At 45.7% G+C, this 20426-nt stretch overlaps 1 protein-coding gene across 2 annotated transcripts in view; it reads left to right on the forward strand.

The window, feature by feature from the left end:
• Positions 1-20426, forward strand: part of Smg5 (Smg5 nonsense mediated mRNA decay factor) — a 63320-nt gene that overhangs the window by 20848 nt on the left and 22046 nt on the right. For both annotated transcript variants that reach the window (XM_065427497.1, XM_065427498.1), the window contains exons 8-10: positions 12227-12301; positions 13273-13406; positions 20213-20356. In XM_065427497.1, coding sequence (XP_065283569.1) covers positions 12227-12301; positions 13273-13406; positions 20213-20356 — 353 coding nt within the window. The remainder of the gene's footprint in view (positions 1-12226; positions 12302-13272; positions 13407-20212; positions 20357-20426) is intronic.

The raw sequence follows: 20426 nt of genomic DNA on the forward strand, positions 1-20426 counted from the left end.
ATCGCTTGTTCAAGGCAAGGGTTCCTGTGCCGTATCCATATTTGAGTTTTACCCACTCAGCCTCGCCACCCCCCTAACCCCTAAAATAAGAGAAATCAATTCCTCCTTTTTTCCAAATTTATCCGATGCCCCCCTATATGGCGTAACGCAGAGGCCATGGGCCGCTTCGTGACGCATACCGCACAATTATATGCTAGTGAGAATATACATATGACCGATTCCGAGGAAGTACTGAAATTAAATACAAGCGAGTAACGACTTAATTACCCGGCAAGACGTAATTTGAGCTAGAAAACAGACATGTAGATTATAGATTTTCCACTTCAATTATGCGGTCGGGCAAGGCCTGACTGTCCCAACGTGGGAGCGGCCCGCAGCGCGCTGAGTCGCGTACCTCAGGACCTTATTAAGGTTGTGCATCCATTTATCCATCCATTCAATTACCTATTCAAAATGGACAGAAAGGGTATTCGCATGCGGTGTGCATCGACTCCAAGGAGACAAAAACAAACAACCAAATAAACGACGGCGCAACATGTTTCACTCCACCTAATCAATGTAATCAAACAACTGACTGACGATTCCTCTAAATAAGAATGCGACTTCTCACGTCAGGCAGCCGTCAAAGGACCGGCACCGCTTCGGCGATTTTAACCAATCTGTGACAACAAAAATATGATGTAGAAAGATGAAAAGGGGGAGTAAAACTGCCGCCAAATCAGTTGCTATGCAGGGGAGAGTTCTTTCGAACATCGCCTAAAGCGCTCCATGCACCCCTACCAGTGACATTAACGCGTCAATAAGAAAGTCGCGAAGTAGCGGATGTCACTTCTTAGTTGCTGTCGAAGTAATATTATTGCCCTCCTTAATGGTAAAATCGATGGCAAACATGATGATGCATGATTGCACAATCGTTCTCTAACTTTCTGTGGAATTTATTGTGGGTTTCGGTCGCTTTTTTAGGTCAAAGGTCAATTAAGCACATTCGTTCTAGCATCAAGACATGCGCGAAATGGCGCGCTAGGCTCATCACATGATGACTCCAACGAAGAAGAGCGCGCCTAATAGGTTTCTCGGTATGCTACACCAAGTGCTATGAGAGTCAAATAAAATGGCACCAGCCTAATAAAGAGCGCGAAGAAATGACTGTGTTTTTACCCTCATCACTTATTAAAAACATGCTAAGTGATTTATGTGGTGATCAGCTTGTTTCTGTTAATGTATATTGATTAAGCAGGCTGTTCACAAGCTGTAGACCGAACTAGCTGGAAAATGCTCCAGTAAGTGAAGTGCGCCTTCCCGCCACGCCGCCTCGGTCGCTCAGTTACCTGGGTCTAGTGAAGCGTACTTTACAGCAAAGCCAGAGCGGCGCGCTCCAGCGCAGTAGCAGACGACGCGAAGCGCCTCCCCTGGGTCCGTGTGCGCCTGCGCCGCTTCGCTTCGATGCGCCGCCGCTCCGGACGCACTGGCGGCCCGCGGAGCGCGGCCACGGTGAGCCGTGTTCACCCTAAGAGTGGACGAGCCTGTACATTGCCAAAAATATTGGATTGGTTCTGAAATTTCTCCACAACATAACGAAGTACATTTGGCCCTAAAGTGAATATTAAAAATTTTGACTAACTGATCTCGGTGAATGAACTAATTAGGCAGAATACAAAAATATTTTGAGGAGTGCCATGTGATGAAAAACCGTATGTCGTTGGTTTCACCCACTTGCAGTTAATCACTTCTTAAATCCTTGATTCAAGTTACCGTATTTCCTAATTTCTAATGTGCCTTCAGTTGTAATGCGCACCCATTTTCTGTGACCAAAACATTTTTAAAAAATTTTTAATTTAATTTTTTTTAAATTTTGAACTTAATTTTTTTTTAAAAAACCTCGATTGTGACGTGCATCCGTTTTCCATGACCAAAAAAAAAAGAAGAGTACAATACCACGCACCTCATGCTTTCGTATAGAAATGCTATTTTCTCTCATTTGGAAAAACAGATTTATTCACAATTCGCTAAAGTTGCGATGAATAAAAACACAAATGGAAGCGGCATACTTTGCCGCCAATATTTTCACTGTACCAGTATGAGTCGCGTGGGGCAATAGATATCACTCGTCTTCGCTGTCAGACAACTCCGTATCGCTATCAACAGACCAAAGCATTTCATCCTCTGTGCCGTCCATGGTATCCGAAATCCAGCACTTTTTAAAGGCCTTGTTGACCATGGCAGACAGGATCGGGCACCATGCATCTTTCAGCCATGCAGCAAAGTCCTGCAGCGAGGCACACTTCATTTTATTGGCGGGCGTGAATTCGTGGCAGCCACTGACAAGCCATTCGGTGTAGAGCACCCGAATTTTACCTTTCACTGGCTTATTCAAACAAACATCGAGCGGTTGGAGCTGTGATGTCATGCCGCCTGGTATCACGACAAGGTTGGTGTTGCATGCAGCCAGCTTGTCCTTAATGCCATGGTCAAGGTGGCACCCGAACACATCGAGCATAAGCATCCCACGCAGACCCAAACTGCTGCCGGGTCTCTTCCGCTAAACGTTATCAATCCAGTCAGCAACCAAGTCTGTAGTCATCCAACCTTTTTCATTTGCGCGAACAATCACGCCACTCGGAAACACTGTTCCTTTCGGGAGCGTCTTCCATCTGAAGATAAGATACGAGGGCAGCTTGTGCCCATCCGCAGTGCAACAAAGCATTGCGGTGACTCTAGTTTTTTCGTAGCCAGAAGATGAAATGCACACTTGCTTCACCCCCTTCTTTTCAACGGTTGTGGTGGCAGGCATGTCAAAGTAAAGCGGCGTCTGATCGGCATTTCTAATCTGTCCGAAGTGGTAGCCGTTTCTATGGCGCAACTTCAAAACGTGCCGCTGAAAACTGTGCAATTTCTCTTCATATTCTTGGGCAATTCTTGGCATATCCCTGTCCGTGTTCGAAGAGAAGAGCCTCTTCTTTTAATAAACTTTGATAGCCAGCACCTGCTCGCTTTGAAGTCACCCCGCACTAGCTCTTTCTAAGTTTGGACAGCTGGGCTAGTTGGTTATGATTAGCATTGTGAAACATTGAGTGACGTAAATAGAAGAGAAAAAAAAAAAGAGGGAAAAGTTTCTCTTTTTATTTTTGTTTTGACACCTGTGATGACCTTTGCCTAGACCAAGGATATATTTTTGAGTGTTCCTGCACAGTAGCAGTCCCCCACCCCCTCCCCCTGTGTACATAAAGCCCTGTTTCCAATGAATAAAACTCAGTTGAAGTCCGGCGTTCGTGTTGTCTTTCTCGCCTCGTCCTTGTTCAAATGTGCGCTGGAACTATGTTTCACAATGCTAGCTCTTTCTGTAGGGCTAACTGCATCACCCGTACTTTGAGCAGATCGGTCGTCACAGGCCGCTGTGCCGCTCGCTGCTCTTGCACGTATTCCGCTAGCAGCTCTTCTGTTTCGGCGAAGCGACTCTGCTTCGGACCACTGGAACACTTCCTTGTTGTTTTGCTGGCAAAAATATTCTCCTTCTGTTCGTGCCAGTCCCGCACGCAAGTTTCGGGAACTCCGAACGGCCGTGATGCCGACTGATTTCCGTCTGTCTCTGCGCACATAACTTTCCTTTTATCATGGCATCATGGTGAACTCTGCGTGTCTTCGGAGTCGGTGCTTCCATGCTGATCAAAAAAACACAGAAAACAAGAAGACAGGCAGTAGACTAGGCTACACCAGCGCCTGGTTACGTGAACAACATGGAGGTATGCACATGGAGGAAGCTACGGCAGCTAGGTTAGAAGCGCGTACAAGGCGGCCATTTTTACATGCCGATGGCGATATGGTAATGCATATTTAGGGTTGTACTCAACGTTTTTAGATCGGTTCAGTTGGCAAAGAGCGCGGCCTTCCAGTGGCGCGAAGCGGGTCGGCGCCATCGTCGACCAGGCGGTGGCACTGCGGTAGTGTTAAGATCGGTCTCTACGCGACGTCTGCTACTTCCTGAAAGGGACTGGCAAGTGACTACCACATTCATTGGTAGTCATCCTCTTATACGAGAAGCAGAAACGAAACTTCACTCTCATTTTACTTGGATTTAGTGAAAAGTGCCTTTTAGTTGTATCTGAACATTACAAAAAAAGAAACAGCACGTAAGGCAGGGCAAAAAAAGAAAGGGCAAACAATGGGCAGTGCGCTCGTTTTCATTCCGCTTCCCCTTGTAACTGACGTTTATTTTTCGCCAGTATACTGAACAAATCAGCCCAGGATCCCGTAATACTCAACCATATTCCAATCTTACCTGAACACGTCTTACGTGGGCAAAAAAACTGCGGGAAAGCCAACAAATTCAACAACCAGCAAGGAAGCAAGAAAAAATGCCTTGCAATTTTTATTTGATGTTGTGAAAGGGAATGCAGCAGGTAAACTATTTACAGGGACATATTTATAATCAGAAAACTGTTTACAGTGAAGGAGCTGTACAGGAAGCCTTCACATTAGCTTGACTTTCTTTCTGGCAAATGCGCCCTTTTCTGGAGAGCTGAGGCTTTTGCAGGCACCTTTTGCAGCAAAATGCATTCGTAGCACAATGTATGAATGAAGAAGCTCTGCAGTAGTGGTGTTCTTGTGAATGGGACAACCGACACTTGTCGCATCACAGTCCCCAAGTGCGTCAAGAAGGGCCCAAAAAGTGTCAGAACAGAGCTGGTTCCTTTGCAACTCATCTGAAATCTTGTTTTCAATGCCTCGAAACATACAGAAAAGCTCCCATGATGGCAACTTGAGGCATTCAAGCTTAAGGTTCCCTCTCCAAAGTAAGAAATGCCTCTGGGCACTCTGCATGTTGAAACTGGATGCTACGTATACAGTCAGAGCATCTATTATGTTTGAAAAAAGAGTGAACAAGGTAGCTGCACAAGTAGTAAATAACATCGTCCTGCGCTGCTGGTGTGGAGTATCCATGATCGGGGGCTGTCAGTGCTGCATTCTGCATAGTAGAACATATCTCCGCCAACTTTGCTTCTGCTTTCTCCTGGAGGCTTTCATGGGATGAAAGTTTGTCCTTCCTTCCCCTTTTCATGCTGTCAGCTACAGTGGCAAGCAAAAAGATCTGCTCCTCATTCAAGTTCCCTGTGACACAAGTACTGATTGGGGTACACAAGCTCAGAAGCCTATATATGTGTGGGGTGAAGTTGTCTATATATATAGTGGGGTGATGTTCATCACTTCCGTAGCTTCTTGTCGCACCAAAATCCTCTGGAAAAAAAATGAAATGACAAGGTGCTTTCTTTATGAAACAAACTTCGCAAACATCAAGGTTATAAACAAAGAAACTGCACTGCTTACCTCTAGAGGATCTTGGTTGAGTTTGCCCTTGAGCACATGATGCACTCCTTTAGAGAGAAGGTCTGCTACAAGGTCCCGTACTGACGCAAGTGTAACCCGAAGAGATTCCATAGTAACTTGCGACGCAGCCATCACTGCCTCTTTGGCGATATGGTTTTCCTCGGTCCCATTTACAGCATCAAGGAACTCTTGGATGACCTTCAAAATGAACCACCGAGCTAATTCCTTTAACAACAATGCAAGAGAAGGTATAAAATATTATCTTTACCTCAATTTCCTTTGATGAACTTTGTATTCCAAGCCGGGGAAGCTTTACATTGAGGGCATTGAACAGGTTGTTCACCCTGACGTTGAATTCAGCAGTTGCATGGCAGTCTTTCAGATCAGGCTTCTCTGACCGCTGGTAGACCTTTATCCCAATGGCGATGCTATGGCTGAAAAGCTGAGAACAGCGTACTGTAAAAATTTTCAGCTTTATTTTTATAAAAATTCATTCATGCACATAGACAAAGAGTAGTTAACTACGAAATACATATAGATGATAATATAGATATAGATTTTCGTTTACCTTTACAGCCACTCTCACATTCATCTTTCGTAGGTTGTCTGGGCTTACATGCTCTTTTGTCAACTTCGGTACCACACGGAGCTGCTGTTTGCCGTCTACTTCTTGGAGTTCTCAGTAGTGGTCAAAGTTTATATTTCATGGGATGATTAGTGAGATGAAAAAAGGTGCTCCATTGCAGAAATCACTCTCTAGTTGCTTAAGGATGAAAAGTAAGTAAAAGCATTCAAATCCACATACCATGCCATATTTGTGACGCAGAAGATGGTTCCTTATACACTTGATAATGTGGGGAATATCGCAAAGGAAGTACAGCTGCTGATCAGGTACACAAGGATGGTCAACTTTGTGTTTCGGTGCGTGAAGCTTGCCTTTGATACCGAAACATGACCACATGGCCTTGTTAGTGCTGGCACCACCATCACCGATTACAGCGATGATCACTGCATTGTGCTTACATAGCTCCAAAATGGCTTCCAAAGTAAGCCTTGCCCGCATTCTTCCAGGGGCCGCATGTCTTGTCGCGAGACTTGCAATCGGCTGCACCCAAGAGTGAAACAATGGCACAAGCATGAGGACCAAAGCCTGGTCGGCTGTTGTTTCTGAGTCATGGCCCTCTCCATAGTCAACAAAGCTGTCAACCTTGTAGGTACTCTTGTTAAATGCAAACACCTGTCGCACCTTCATCTCGTCCACTATCAGGGCTCCATAGCTTTGCACTCCTGTACGGTTCTTCATAAAGGCCCCAACACTGGCAAGAGATACCTTGTTGAAGCCAAATTCACAAGGCATTCCTTTCATCATTCGTCTCAGCTTTGTGATCGTTGGAAGTGGCATGAGCTTCATCTTTGCCATTAGTCTATAAACTCTTGGGTTTGAAATTCTTCACAGAAGACAAGTCATAAGCCATTCCTGTTCATAATGCATCCTCGTGGCGATTTCGCTTTTGCCGCTTTCAATTCTGCCCGAAAGGCAAGTTGCTACGCTTGTGGAAGATTTTCCATTGCTTTGTTGGCTTCGCTTACTGAAACTTCTGACAAACAGCACGTCAGTGTACCCAGCTCTCGTTTTGCTTTTTCGCGAGAGACATTGGCCCTAATGGCCTTTTTCTTTAGGTTCTTAATTTCACATTGTGGCTTCAGTTTTCTGCTTTTTTTTTTTTTTCGGGGGGGGGTTCACTCTATCCACATTTTTTTTTTTTTTTTCGTTTTCTTGCATGAAGGGCACAAGCTTTGATCTGACAGCACCCTGCATTTCTTGTTTCGCAACACACCCTACCTTTTCACAGCCGTCATTGAAGATGAAATGCCTGGAAACAACTCGCATTTGCACCCAGTGCAAATCTTGAGGGCATCGATGTTACGAAGAAATGTTACTACATTCTTCTAGCTTGTTAGTTGAGTCTGAATGTTTCCATTTTTCTCGATGTCGACAATGTAGCTGCACGGCGGGAGAAGCACACCTCTTGAACTAAGTTCAATCGCCAAGTCTTGTTTGATTACTACGGACTTTTCGATGCGTACAATGCCCCTGAACTCCTCGAGCTTGTAGAATATAACCTGAATGGTCGAAGTCTGCACATGCCACGACTCAAATGCTTGACCGTCCTGCATAACAGCAAACCAGGGCGCAGCTTCTAGCATGCTGACTTCGGCGCATTCACCGCCATCCATGTCGTCACTTGCATCAAATTCGTCGTATGAACTCCCATCACTTTGGCAGGAAGCAACTTGGGTAGAAACCACTGTTCTCACTTTGGGTGGTTTTCTTGCTGACTTGAGCGCCTTTGGTTTTGACAGATGCTCAGGTATGTTTAGAAAAATTAGAGGCACCGTGCACTTCCTCAGTGTCCACCTGCCTCCCAGTATTGTAACAGTTTGACTATTCAAGATGTGCTCATAACAGCTTATGATGTCTGCAGGCTCAAAATGAATGTCCCAAACGTATGTCTTTGACGTCACCTTAAAGTTTTTCCATGGGATCGCGTTTTCCCACGCCTTCAATACTTGAGGGTCCTTTGGGGGCTTGAAAAAATGTCGTGGCATGGGACTTGTTACTGCCGAAGCATATCCCAAACGACAGCCCGGCGCGCTGCTCGTCGGCATGTTGAGAATCCGCTCTGACACTTCACGGCATCCACGTAAGGACGCTCACTGCACAGAGTTAATGCATTAGCGGAACGCATTAAAGCAAGAAATACAGCCGTGATAAACGCGCGAGCACCAAAAACGCGACAAACACGCATGGCCGAGGCAGGCCTCGCTCGTTGGACTAGATCTCAACTCAACTGCAGCGCTACCTCTCGTAACGGTGACAAAACGGGGCCGCCTCTCGAAGCCAGTTTGCCAACTCGAAAATCTAAAAACTTTGGTTGTACTCGATTCTAACGCGCATGCAATTTTTGGACCCGTTTTATCGGAAAAAAGGTGCGCGTTAGATTCGAGTAAATACGGTATGGGAAACACCCTGTATACATACTTGCAGTATTGTGAAATCTATATTCTCAAAAAGCAAATTATATTCTAAACAACTGAGTCATACACATTGCTGCTAATTGTTGTGCCATTCTTAAGAGTAATTGCACTGATCTGGCTCAACATCTGTTTCAGAAATTAGGAGGCATATATAAAATTTGTTTGTGCAACTATATTAAGCACAGAAGGCACCCACTTGGTTCTGCCTAGATGCTTTCACCACAGATTATGAAGCACAAAGGTAGATTTTAGTGGTGTTGCATGCCGTTAAAATCTTCTTGCAAGTGCCACTGTCTACAAACAGTGACAGTGGATTTGGCCTGGGACAATATGTATAGTTATTTCATAGCTTTCCCATTTGATAGGATGTATCTTTGGGCAAGTCGATATTCCATGAAGAGGATTTATAGTGTAGAAAAAAGGTAAAATGTGGAGAACACAGCACAGGTTTTAACTTACAGCTGAGTTTATTTTCTCGCATTGAACATATAGTACAGTCAAACCCATGTATAACGCTATTCAAGTGCTGCGAAAATGCTATTGTTATAACGAATAATCGTTATAACTAGGTTGCATGAAAAAAAAATTTTTTTAATGGGGGCTGGCGTAGCTGTCCAGAGAAAACTATAATGGCAGGGAGGCCAGTTCCCCTCCCCACCACCTTCCTCTACTCATTTAACTCCAATCGTGCGTTGTTAACGAGCCGGGGCTGTCAGTGTTCAAAAATTGCCTTGCTATAACAACTGCAAAGAGGGGCTGTGGGCAGCAAGTCACATACGAGCTCCACCGAGGCATCGCTTTGGTGGCCCCAAAAAGCGCCTTTTAAGAAATGCGGGATGTTTGTTACGGCAGCATCTCAGCTTGAGAAATCCAGAAGAAACGCACATGATTGCCAGAAGCATCTCAAAATGTGCTTCCCACTGGCTTGCACGAGAAAACTGCATGTCCGTCAGCCTTGCTTGCTTTTCATCCTTCTCCAAAGCATCCATGTGCTCCATGTAGTGAAGCAGAAGGTCCCTTGAAAAAACGAGCCCATGAAGGACTGAATCATCTACAGGACCTCCTGAGGGCACTATGTCGAGGCAGCCTGCCCTACCATGTTAGTGCTGCCATCGTGGCTGTCACTATCTTATACAAGCACGTTCATGACGATCGCCTCATCGGTTAGAAGCACTTCATTTCCAAGTCTATAGCAGTGGGCTTTCTTTCCACTGGCAACGTTGTGCATTGCCAATGATAAGCAGGTGGATCAGCCATGTTCCATTTCGGTGGTAAGTCAAATGAGGCTGAGAAACTACTTCGGCGCAGTGAACAAAGACAAGCACAAGTGACTTAATCCATTAGCAGAATTGCATGGAATGAGAGCCATAGAATAAAGAACCAACTGCGAGGGCCCAGCCATATGACCTAGCGAGCAATCTGAGAGCAGCGCTAGCAGCGCAGTTGGCGTGGCCCATTCATGTTTTGGGGGGTATTATGGCGCAGAGCTATGGGCACAGCCCATTCGTGTTCGGAGGGATGGAAGGGTGTCGGAAGAGATGCTTGCAAGGCTGGTGGCCATCTCTCATGGAGAGTAGCGCACAGTGGCAGTTGGCGTGGTGGGCGATCGTGCAGTGGCTTGCATTTCACTTTTCAAGTATTTCGGCACAGACACCCAGCAGCCAGACTTCATCGTTATAACTAATAATGCAATATGGGGACATTGTAGTAAGTGGGTTATTTGCCCATAGAAAAAATACAAAAGTTGACGGTGTGGCAGCTTTCATTGTTATCACCGATATATTGTTAAAACTGGTATTGTTATAAGTGGGTTCGACTGCGTATGCAAAAATCAAGCCAAAATTGTGTCAGTGGATTCTTGAGTGACCTATCCAAAAAGGAATTCTCATATCCTGACTGTGCTCATGGCTAGCAGTTATCAAGTTATGCGAAGTATTGCAGTGTTGGCTGCGCGTGTGCATTACATTTAACAATTTGTATACAGTGGCTGACCAATAATTTGGACAACTTCGTGGCACCATCACTAGCCCCATAGACTTAATGTATAATGACAACCGAAGTTTTGGGCACCTTACAGGGCATGCCTTGTGATGATTCAAACTCCAACTGCATGGCCATGTGCTAATTTGGCCACGAGTCGAGCAGAAATAGCTATACTTTGATTTTCATATGTCACCGGCATGGTTGTCAATTTTGTCACTTCGGCGAATCCGACTCAACCACAGGATTTATCCTCCCCCTCACAGAAAGCTCAACACTGAAGAGGCAGTAGCTCTCACACTTACTCAGACCAATACATTCCCAAACCTACACAGATACAGCAAAATGTACCCACATACATATCGCTGCATCTGCCCTTGGTTCGGCGACACACGCCTACACTATTTCACATCTCGTGGGGGTGGGGGGGCAAACCTCAACACTTAAAGATGCCTAGCACGTCATTCGAGCGGTGGGAAGTACAGCTGACCAGCGATACCCTGGCGGGACAAGAAGCTCTTGTCCAGCAAATACGTTGAGCAGCCATGGCCAGTGGTGTCCTGGAATGAGGACACCACCCACTTGACCTCAAGAGTAACGACCTCGATGGTCCAAATAAATGTTTTCTGTCTCTCTCTCTTGAAACCAAGACTAGCTAAGCCTAGTCGATGTAGTAGTTGCGTATGAAGATTTGGTGCATGCATTGACTACGTTCGTTTATCTGTGTAGTGACAGCATGAAAGTGGTTGAGATATGGGCCAAGATTTTGTAGAAATGCCTTCCGCACAATTTTATTCCACTCTTATCATCCACCATTCAGGGCAGAGCATCAATATGACCACAGACGATGCGTGAAAGGAATATCATAAAAGGTGTTGCTAAAAAATTGAGGACACGGACTGTCTGGCCTGTATTCTCAAACAATCACTTTTGAAGATACTTTCATTTTCGTGATCGCTTGACCAACATCGGACGCATCAACGAGTGGCAATGTTTCCGCACTGTGATAAGAAGACCACTGCTTGCAGACACTGATGCGTCTTGCGCTGGTCATGTGAAACTGAAAGTATATGCCCAAAAGTGACAGAGTACAGCACACCTTTCTTTGCCACTTGTGAAATTAAGTCATTTATTTCCCGGCAAACCCAGTATTTTGGACTTGTCCATGTTTCTTCCCTCTTCTGCACTAACATTTTTTTTTTTTTTTCCCCAGTTGGCTAAGCTGTGATGACATAAACAGGCCAAGAAGCACAAGCAGTTTGGTAGAGTGCAACTAGTGCTACTTTGTTGTCACTATGTGATTTTACCCACTGTGATACTTCAGTGGCCATGATTATGTTCTACTACTGAGCGTGAGATCACAGGTTTGATTACCAGCTTTGGGAGATGCATTTTGATGAGTGTGGAATGTGAAAAGTGTCTGTCAATTACGATACTCCCTAATGTGAAATTTGAGTGCAGCTGTATACGTGTTTTCATTTCACGATATATTGAGGCAAAGATTTTGAGACCGAAATCCTTGCACCGACTGGCAGTGGGCCAGTGCCGTCAGTGCCTTCACAGAGGGAGGGGCAGTTTGGGAACATTGGCATGATTAGTGGCAATGGAGCCAGCTATGAAGGAAGACGACAATGAATGCGCGAGCAGTGATATGAGCACGTTTGCGCGGTTATGCCGGGGGATGGGAATGCCCAGCCCAGGAATGGGCACCTAAGAGCTGTGCTTTAAAGCGCTTGTGTGCCATGCCTTGGGTGCATGTTAAAGAACCACAGGTTGTCAGAATTAATATCTAGCCTTCCATTATCGCATCCCTCATACCGAATTGATTATGCAGCTTTGGGATGTTGAACCCCACATTTTGATTTTACTGCGCAATTTGATGCAGGTGCAAACCATCAGCAGTCTTTACATGCAGCTACCTGAGGTTGTGCGAGCAGTTTTACACCTCCAGTGACACCAGGTTGGTATTACAATAACTATGTTGTTAGGCCCAGTATTACTATTGCTGATATGTATACATATAAAACAAACTAAGAACCGTGCAAAGAGCAGTGGAATGAAAAATGTTAGATGTAACATTAAGAGACGGGAAGAGAGCAGTGTGGATAAGAGAGCAAACGGGGATATCGGATATTCTAGTTGACATCAGAAGAAAAAAATATATTCTAGTTGACATTACGAGAAAAAAAAATTTGAGCTGGGCAGGCCATGTGATGTGTTAGGCAGATAATCGGCAGACCATTAGAGTTACAGAATGGGTGCCAGGGTAGAGAAGCGAAGTCGAGAAAACGGCAGAAAACTAGGCGGTGTGTTGAAATTAGGAAATTTGCAGGCACAAGACGGGAATAATTGGAGACTGCTGGGAGAGGCCTTTATCCTGCAGTGGGCATAAACGTAGGCTGGTAATGATGATGATGATATGTATGGTGGTACTTTTGCTTTCAAAATCTTGTACTGCATGGAAACCAGGCGATGTATGGAAGGGCACTGCCATCACTTGAAAGCCACCTTGTAAGCCTGTATCACCATCTTGAAAGACTGATAGAAGAAAGGAAGCATGAAATAACTGACGTTTATCTCGTTTCTTGCTCAGCTTTGTTTCCTTGTTGATAAATCCCCACATCCTTAGTTTACTGCATGATGTTCTCCTGCGTAATTCACTGTATAGTCCTTGCATGCATGACAGTGTTTGACCTTCCGGAGTTGATACAAGTGATATTTATTTTGTCTTGGAGCATGAACTGTAAGATTGGAATTGCTCTATGACACTTACAGGTTTGAGATTTTATTGCGAAAACATGCCTACCTTCCGGTTACAAGATACTGTCATTTCATTAGCATTAAATTGTGTCCTTACAGCCCAGTGCATACTAGTAAATGCTTGCATGGTTGGGTGGCAGTGGCTCAGAACGTAAACTGTCTTTCACTTAGTGGGCTGCAGAGCCTGTGTGAGGAGTGCTTGTCACAACTGGTGGCTGTCTTGGAGCAGCCCGAGGCAGAGGCAGAGTTGGTTTTCCAAGCAGCTGTCATGGCCATCATCTGCACTGACAAGCTGCACAAGTCAGGTGAATGCCCTCACGGTTTTTTTCTTCCAAGTCTTATGCCACATTTAGATGAAAAATTTTATGCAGAATTTCTCTCAACACCTGATTATAGTTTCTATGGAACAATTGTTGCTTCTGGTGAAGAAAGGCCTACCATGGTTGCAAAGATGATGACAACATAACCTTGCATTAGCTGTTTTTTCTAGGACAGAACTGTGCACCTTTATATACACTTGCATTATAGCCTTTCCTTTCCCTGTTTCCACATAACCATATTGTAAAGCACTATGCAGAGTACAGTAAAACCACGTTAATTCGGATTTTACGGGACCAATAAAAATGTCCGACTTAACCAAATGTAAACAAAAAAAATTACAAATGCTTACCACGTCAACACGCTTTTATTTACTGAACGAATGAGCCAATCCCGTTTCCATCTTGCAAAAAAAGCAGTGCGGAAGCTGCAATTCTCGTCATCTCGTGGCTGGTTAGTGCGGCCGCGGGGCACGTTTTCATTTGAGACTGGCTTTTTCCTACAGCACACACATCCTGATCATTTTTTCGCCAGTACTGGTCACTGTCATCGTGATGTAGCCGGTGCTCTTCATCCTGAAAAGCTTGTCAAAATGAAGCTACTGTTTGCAGCAAACGCTGCGGACGAAACCGCAGCCGCTGTCAATGCGATCATGGACGGCGACCTTGTGGTCTTCAAGGCGTACAGCTGACGCATGCACTGAGTCAAAACAAAAGTACCATTTGCAGCAACTGTTATCAGATTCACTGTTGCCATCCGTGATTGACCAACGCGATCATGGACGGCGACTACGCAGTTATGAAGGCACACCACTGACGTGCGCGTAGCGAGTCAAACTGAAACTAGTTTGCTGCAGCCACTGCTATCGGCGCGATCATGTATGGCAACTACGCAATCATGAAGGCACAGGACCAGCATGGTGCTGTGCGCAGTGGTAAACGCAAGAATAAAGGCTTTAGAGGCATATTAGGCACGACACGTTCTGGCGATGCAGACTCCGCCGCTTCGTTTCGGTAGACACTAACGCCATTTCTGTTCTTTTGAGTTGCACATTCGCGGCACTCTGGCACTCGCTGAGCTCCAGGAGTTGTCAGAATTAACCAACCTGCAGCCAAACATGTCCGAATCATGACGAGTCCGAATTATCCCATTTTCCGAATTAACGAGGGTCAAATTAACGAGGTTTTACTGTACTACATTATGCCACAGCGATTTATTTCAAAAGCTTGCAATGGTAGTTGAGCAACAAGCATTGAATCGGTTCACAAACATGTGTTACAAATTTTCCCCTCCCAGCTGGAGTATGCCTGATAATGTCACCATCAGTAGGCCTTTGGTGAGATTTGTGCACATGTTGGAGTAGTTGGGATGGCATTCATCCATTTTGTTCTGGCACCATAACACAGCGCGTTTTGGGCATAGTGGCTGCATTGCGGCAGTCACTTTCAAACTTTGCAAGTGCGAGCTGCTGCTCTCTCTCTCTTTCTCTTTCTCTCTCTCTCTCTCTCTCTCTCTCTCTCTCTCTCTCTCTTTTTTTTTTTTTTTTAAGGGCGCCGTAGAGCGGCGGTACCGTAAATCATTTGCTGCTGCCCACCCCTAAGTGGACCAGGTGCTCACCCAAGGGGATTGCTTGGGTGGGAATTTGCGTCCTCTCTCTCCTGGTGGCTCAAGCCAACTGTGGGAGCAGAGAGACCACAAAGTGTGATAGGGATCACGAAGTGGCATCCCGTGTTGGGCGCCACTTTGTGGGCTCAATCATTCAGTGCTCCACCAATAGCCCCTTAGACCAACATGCGAGTCTGAGGATCCAAACCTGCAGGCGGATTTCATTCAATCTCCTCTGGGAGTGAGACAGAGCGCCGCACGAAGAGAAGGCCCAGAGCACAAGGAGGGAGGTGACTACCGTGGCATTGACTGACTGCTACACCCTATTCTTGCCATGTGCATGAGCCAAAGCTAAAGGGTGACACAGCATTATTAGAAAATGCTATATGGGAGGATCGTTCCCAACAACCGTGCTAATAGGGCAATGTTCCTTCAGCTTGACATAGCCTCCAAGGTCAACCCGGCTCACTATCAGCCCGCACATGAAATGAGTCATGCCCCTTTGAAGTAGTCTTCAGAACAGGAGCAGCGAATAGATACGCACTTGTCTCAGGTTGAAGGCCTTTGGCATGGCCAACGAGCAGCAAAAAGGGGTAACTGGGAGAATCGGAATTCAGTGCGCATCGTTTCACCATCCGTGAGCTTGTTCCTGCAGCCCCGTTTCCACAGTCAGCTTGAGCCACCAGGAGAGATGGGATGCGAGTTCCTGCCAAAACACACCAATCGGGTGAGCTCCTGGTCTGCTTGGGGGCAGACAGCAGCAAGTGTTTTACAGTCCCACTTCTTTACGGCACCCTTGGGGGATACAGAGGGAAAGCGGCAGCCTGTGCAGAAGACGTTCAAAAGCAGGCTTACTGCGATGCAGTCCCCATGCCCAAAATGTTCTCCTGTGGCACCGCAGCGAAATGGATGAATACAATCCTCACAGGGTCTATCACGGCCATTCCCATTTTGTACTTGTTTGTTACATAGCAAGCTTTCAACCTTGGCCATAATTTTTTCTGAGCAATGCATCTCTGCCCGGCAGTGCCCTTGGAGTGTTTAATGACACTTCTTTTGTCATTGGCATTGCAGCACTGACTGTGACATCACTTGAGGTTATAGTTGAGGTTGTTGAAACATCGGAGAGGAAGTACAGTAAAATCTCGTTAATTCGAATTCCGCAGGGATGCTACAAAAATTCAAATTATAGAAAATTTGAACTAATGAGTCAGGTAAAAATAGCTCGGTTAAGGCATTTATATAGTCTGATCAGGCGTGAGCATGCGGGCACCAACGCTACATCATGTTGGCGCGAACAACAGTGTCTATACTTCGAAGCACTAGCACAGCCAGCATCACCGGATGCAGCCAATGCTGTCTGACATGCCCAATGTTGAGATGGCTCTTGCTCCGTCCGCTCGTTCGTCGCGCCAACTAGTGTGGAGAAAAAAAAAATTTTGCAGTTGGCCCGAAAACCAAAGCATCGATTGCTATAGCAAATTAGTAGATAGCTATACAAACTAAGGACAGCAGTTTTATCGGCTGTACAAACTTGTAAACATTCACTTACTGACTAAAATAACAAGTGTGGTGCCATGTGCGCACAGGTAAACATGAACACATCTCGCTCGATGAGTGAGGAATCGCGGTAGTAGCAGCGAGCGAATTGACCTTCGTAGAGCTCTCGTTTAACGTGAATGAAACATAGATAGCACATCGCATACGAAGCTACCGGCACTGCGCACACTCTGCAAACATCATAGATCGCTTCGAAGATGAGGCTTGCCCGGGCGTGCACTTTGGCCAGGTTGTAGATGGCATTCAAGATACGACGCTGTAAGCAGCAGCCGCCAGAGACAAACATCCTGTCCCCTCTCCCTCCGCCTCACCCCTGCGCCTCGCATACGCGACAGGAGAGGGCGCACAAGCGCCCCGCGCTCCTCTCTCTTGAGCACGCGAGATTAAGCCGCATTTGCCGGCTCACCCTTGCACGCTTTCTCTCGCACATACAGCATATGGCACACAGCAATGATTTTATCATCATTGAGGTTTATATGGAACCTCCCGGGAGAGAAGCACCTGCAACAGAGGCGTTGGCCATGTCATGGCCAGGCACAAACGCGTCTCTCTCCAGTCAAGCCTAAACAAAGGGCCACAGATGGAAAAAACAACACTGCGCAGCCCGCATGGGGACCTCCCGCACCTCCCGCACTCTCCCCATCCACGATGTTCTGGAGTTAGAATTATCTGTGATGGTGCGGATTTCAGTGTGAATTAGCAGGATGCGTTATATATTACTTTTAATACATTGCTGGACAGACCGCGGCGGCTACTTCGAATTAACGAGTTGTGAATTAACAAGCTTTAACTGTATAGCTTTCTGCCTGAATATATGGGCTCCCCATGATGCAAGCATGTTTTACGTGATCATTGCTACAGGAGGGTCTCATCCTACAAAAAAAATTTGCACTTGCTGTCCCTAGGTTCAACCAGTATTTAAAAAAGCAAATTTATTTTCAGTGATTGCAACCGACCCTCTGTAGTTGAAGAAAGTTCTCTTATATCTCTGACAGACAAGAATGTTGTAGTGTGCCTCAACTGTAAACAGTAAACATGGTGCAGTCATGTACAGATTAGAATGCCAGAAAAAAGTGCAATGCAGATGCTGAGAAGAGCACCCACCAGACGTATGCACCATTGCAGTGGTGAGAGGAGTTGATGAAAAGATCCAAGTGAGGACATTACCCTGTTATGACATAGGCACTCAGCAATTGACAGCTTCATAAATCAAAGACAGAAATTGTGCATACACAGTGGCAGCACAAGGTGAATGGCAGCATGTCTCAAAAGTGAGGTTGTCACCTGGACAAGCTAAAGCCCCTTAAACTTTGTAAAGTAGCGCCACGCTTTGAAGAATGCCGCCTCCTCCTCATGCGCTCTGGTCGAGGCCAATGCTGCGTCGCTATAAGCCTTATAGCATCACGTGGGCCTTCGCGCCGTGCTTCAGCAGCATTTTTGCTCGAGAAGCGTCTACCGAGTGGCGAGGAGCGCATGTTGGCGCTGTTCCTATGCTCGAGCGGTGTAGGCGGTGCCACGGTCGAGGAGGGAGCACGAAAGAGAGGAGAAACAAGAAGGAATGAAGGTGGAGGAGGAGTGTCGCTACTTTACGAAGTTTAAGGGGCTTTAGGACAAGCTTTTTCCTTTTGTTTCTTTCTTAAGAATATATATATATATATATTATTTTCTGTCTCTCTCTCTCGTCCAGCAGCTTGCTGCAAAGCCAGGGAATGTGCAAATCAAGCAATGTAGTGTGCAGTGTAGACAGTAAGGCAATACAGTGTGCGTGCACATGCATGTGCACATACAAGCACACACATGGTATTAGATGCCAAATGAGTGACAATGATTATCTGGTGTTCAAATACTAGTTCCCTTTGAGGGGCATTTGCCACTCGATGTACATAATGCACACATTGCACTTATTTTCTACAGAACGTACAATGCTGTAGACCTTGTGCTAGTGCTTTTGCACCTGCAATCTTAAAACTCGAGCAGTATGAAATGTTACTACAGCCGAATCTCGATAATTCGAGCTCGAAGTGGGCCCAAAGGTTTTTTCGAATTAAAAATTAAAATTAAAGCAAGCTAATTGAATGGAGGACTTACCTGCAGGGGCACATGTGCACTGAGCTGACACATGAGTGGAAACTTCCAGAAGATTTATTCACATGTATTTACAAATTACAGTCAGTTATTGGGCATATCGGTGCGCGTACTGTGATAAGCGATGGCGGGTGCACACGTGTGTAATTAAAGGAAACATACCATGTCCCATAACAATTGCCTCTTCGAAATTTTTGGTATGCGTCACTGCGTAACACTGCTGTATTCGGGCGAATCTGACTTCTGGAAACTGGCATTATACAACGCGTTATGCTTTCCGCGCTCCGAAGTCACTCACGAGGATTACAAAGTCGGAGTCGGCGCCATTTTAATAACAAACACGGCACCAAACAGCAAGACGCTAGGTAGCGAACGTCGAAGTAGCTAGGCATAGCGCTGCCGGGTTGTGGATACAGCTGCCAGTGGATCTATGTGCGAGAGCACCAGCTCAAGGTGGTGCGATAATCAAAACGGCGGTGGTGGTGGCTCCGATTAATGCCATTTCAGACCTGTGGTCATGGCAAAAAGTCTGGAAAATCAGACGTCAAAAGTTTTTTGTGTCCGAAATTTCAGACGTTATTGTGCATTGACTCTGTGAGGTACATGGCGGTGTCGTGAAGGCATCCAGATTATCGGGCATGTCCGCAAAATTGGGGTCCGGAAAATCGGTCATTGACTGTACAGGACACCCGTGTCACTAACCGAAGTAATCAGTGATAAGCGCCTGCACATGCCTGAGCACAAATTTCCACCACAATTTCTTTACTCTTCCTTTCTTTCTTTTTTCTTTTCGCGTGGCGTTGGGACGTGTGTTCTAAGCTCTTCCTCTATGGTGGAGTCAGAGGAATGCTGGTCGGAGGTGCTGCCGCGTGATTTGGCGCGCTGCTAAGAGCATTGTCGGAGCGCAGTATGTTCGAATTAACCGTCGCAAATGCTTGCACGTTTGTATTACCGGGCATTTTCACCCCATTGGAATATGCATAACTTTGACAGGACCATAGTGCCAGTTCGAATTAAGTGTGTTCGAATTTACGAGGTTCAGCTGTACTTCAACTTTCAGTTGCACCCATGCAGACAGAGACAATGCATTATGCATAATTATTCATAACTGTAACTGTTCGTAACAAGTCTTTTGAATGTTCACAATAATGTACAAATGTTTCTTTAATCATGCAAAGTGCTGCTATATCTGGGGGTTCAAATAGGAAATGCAACAAAACAGCTTTATATGTTTTCCACTGAGAACAGTTATTGCGGTTGGGTTAATAGCATCTATTTGTGTATATCTCGTTTTATTAAGAATGTTGCAGCTCCCCTCAGTCCCGCTTTAAGAAGCCAGTGCTTGATAGTGTGCTTGACACCTTGAATGGAAGGTATACTTACCCAAATTGCGAGACAGCTGCATGGCCAGTAGTGCAGATTGCACCAAAGACTAATGGTTCATGGGCTTTGGTGAAGCAGAATTTAAAGGAGAATGCTAGTGTTCTGCAATTGCTCTGAAGGGCTCAAGAAACCAAAGAAGGTGGTTTCCCGATGTTTGCAGGGCCTCATCCTTTGAGCAGTGCTGCAGCTGCCTTCACCCTGAACATGTTCTCCCACGTGACTGCGACCTGTTCTCACCTTGTGTCTCAGTGCTCCCTCACAGGACCTGAGAGACAGAAACACAGCATCATCCACCGAAATGCTGGTGAGTTCCAGGTGTACTGACAAGTGCATTAGGTGTGTGTTCCAGTTCAGTCCGAAAACGAACATGAACT

Source organism: Dermacentor albipictus, chromosome 2 (assembly GCF_038994185.2).
Source record: "Dermacentor albipictus isolate Rhodes 1998 colony chromosome 2, USDA_Dalb.pri_finalv2, whole genome shotgun sequence".
NCBI classification, from domain to species: Eukaryota; Metazoa; Arthropoda; class Arachnida; order Ixodida; family Ixodidae; genus Dermacentor; species Dermacentor albipictus.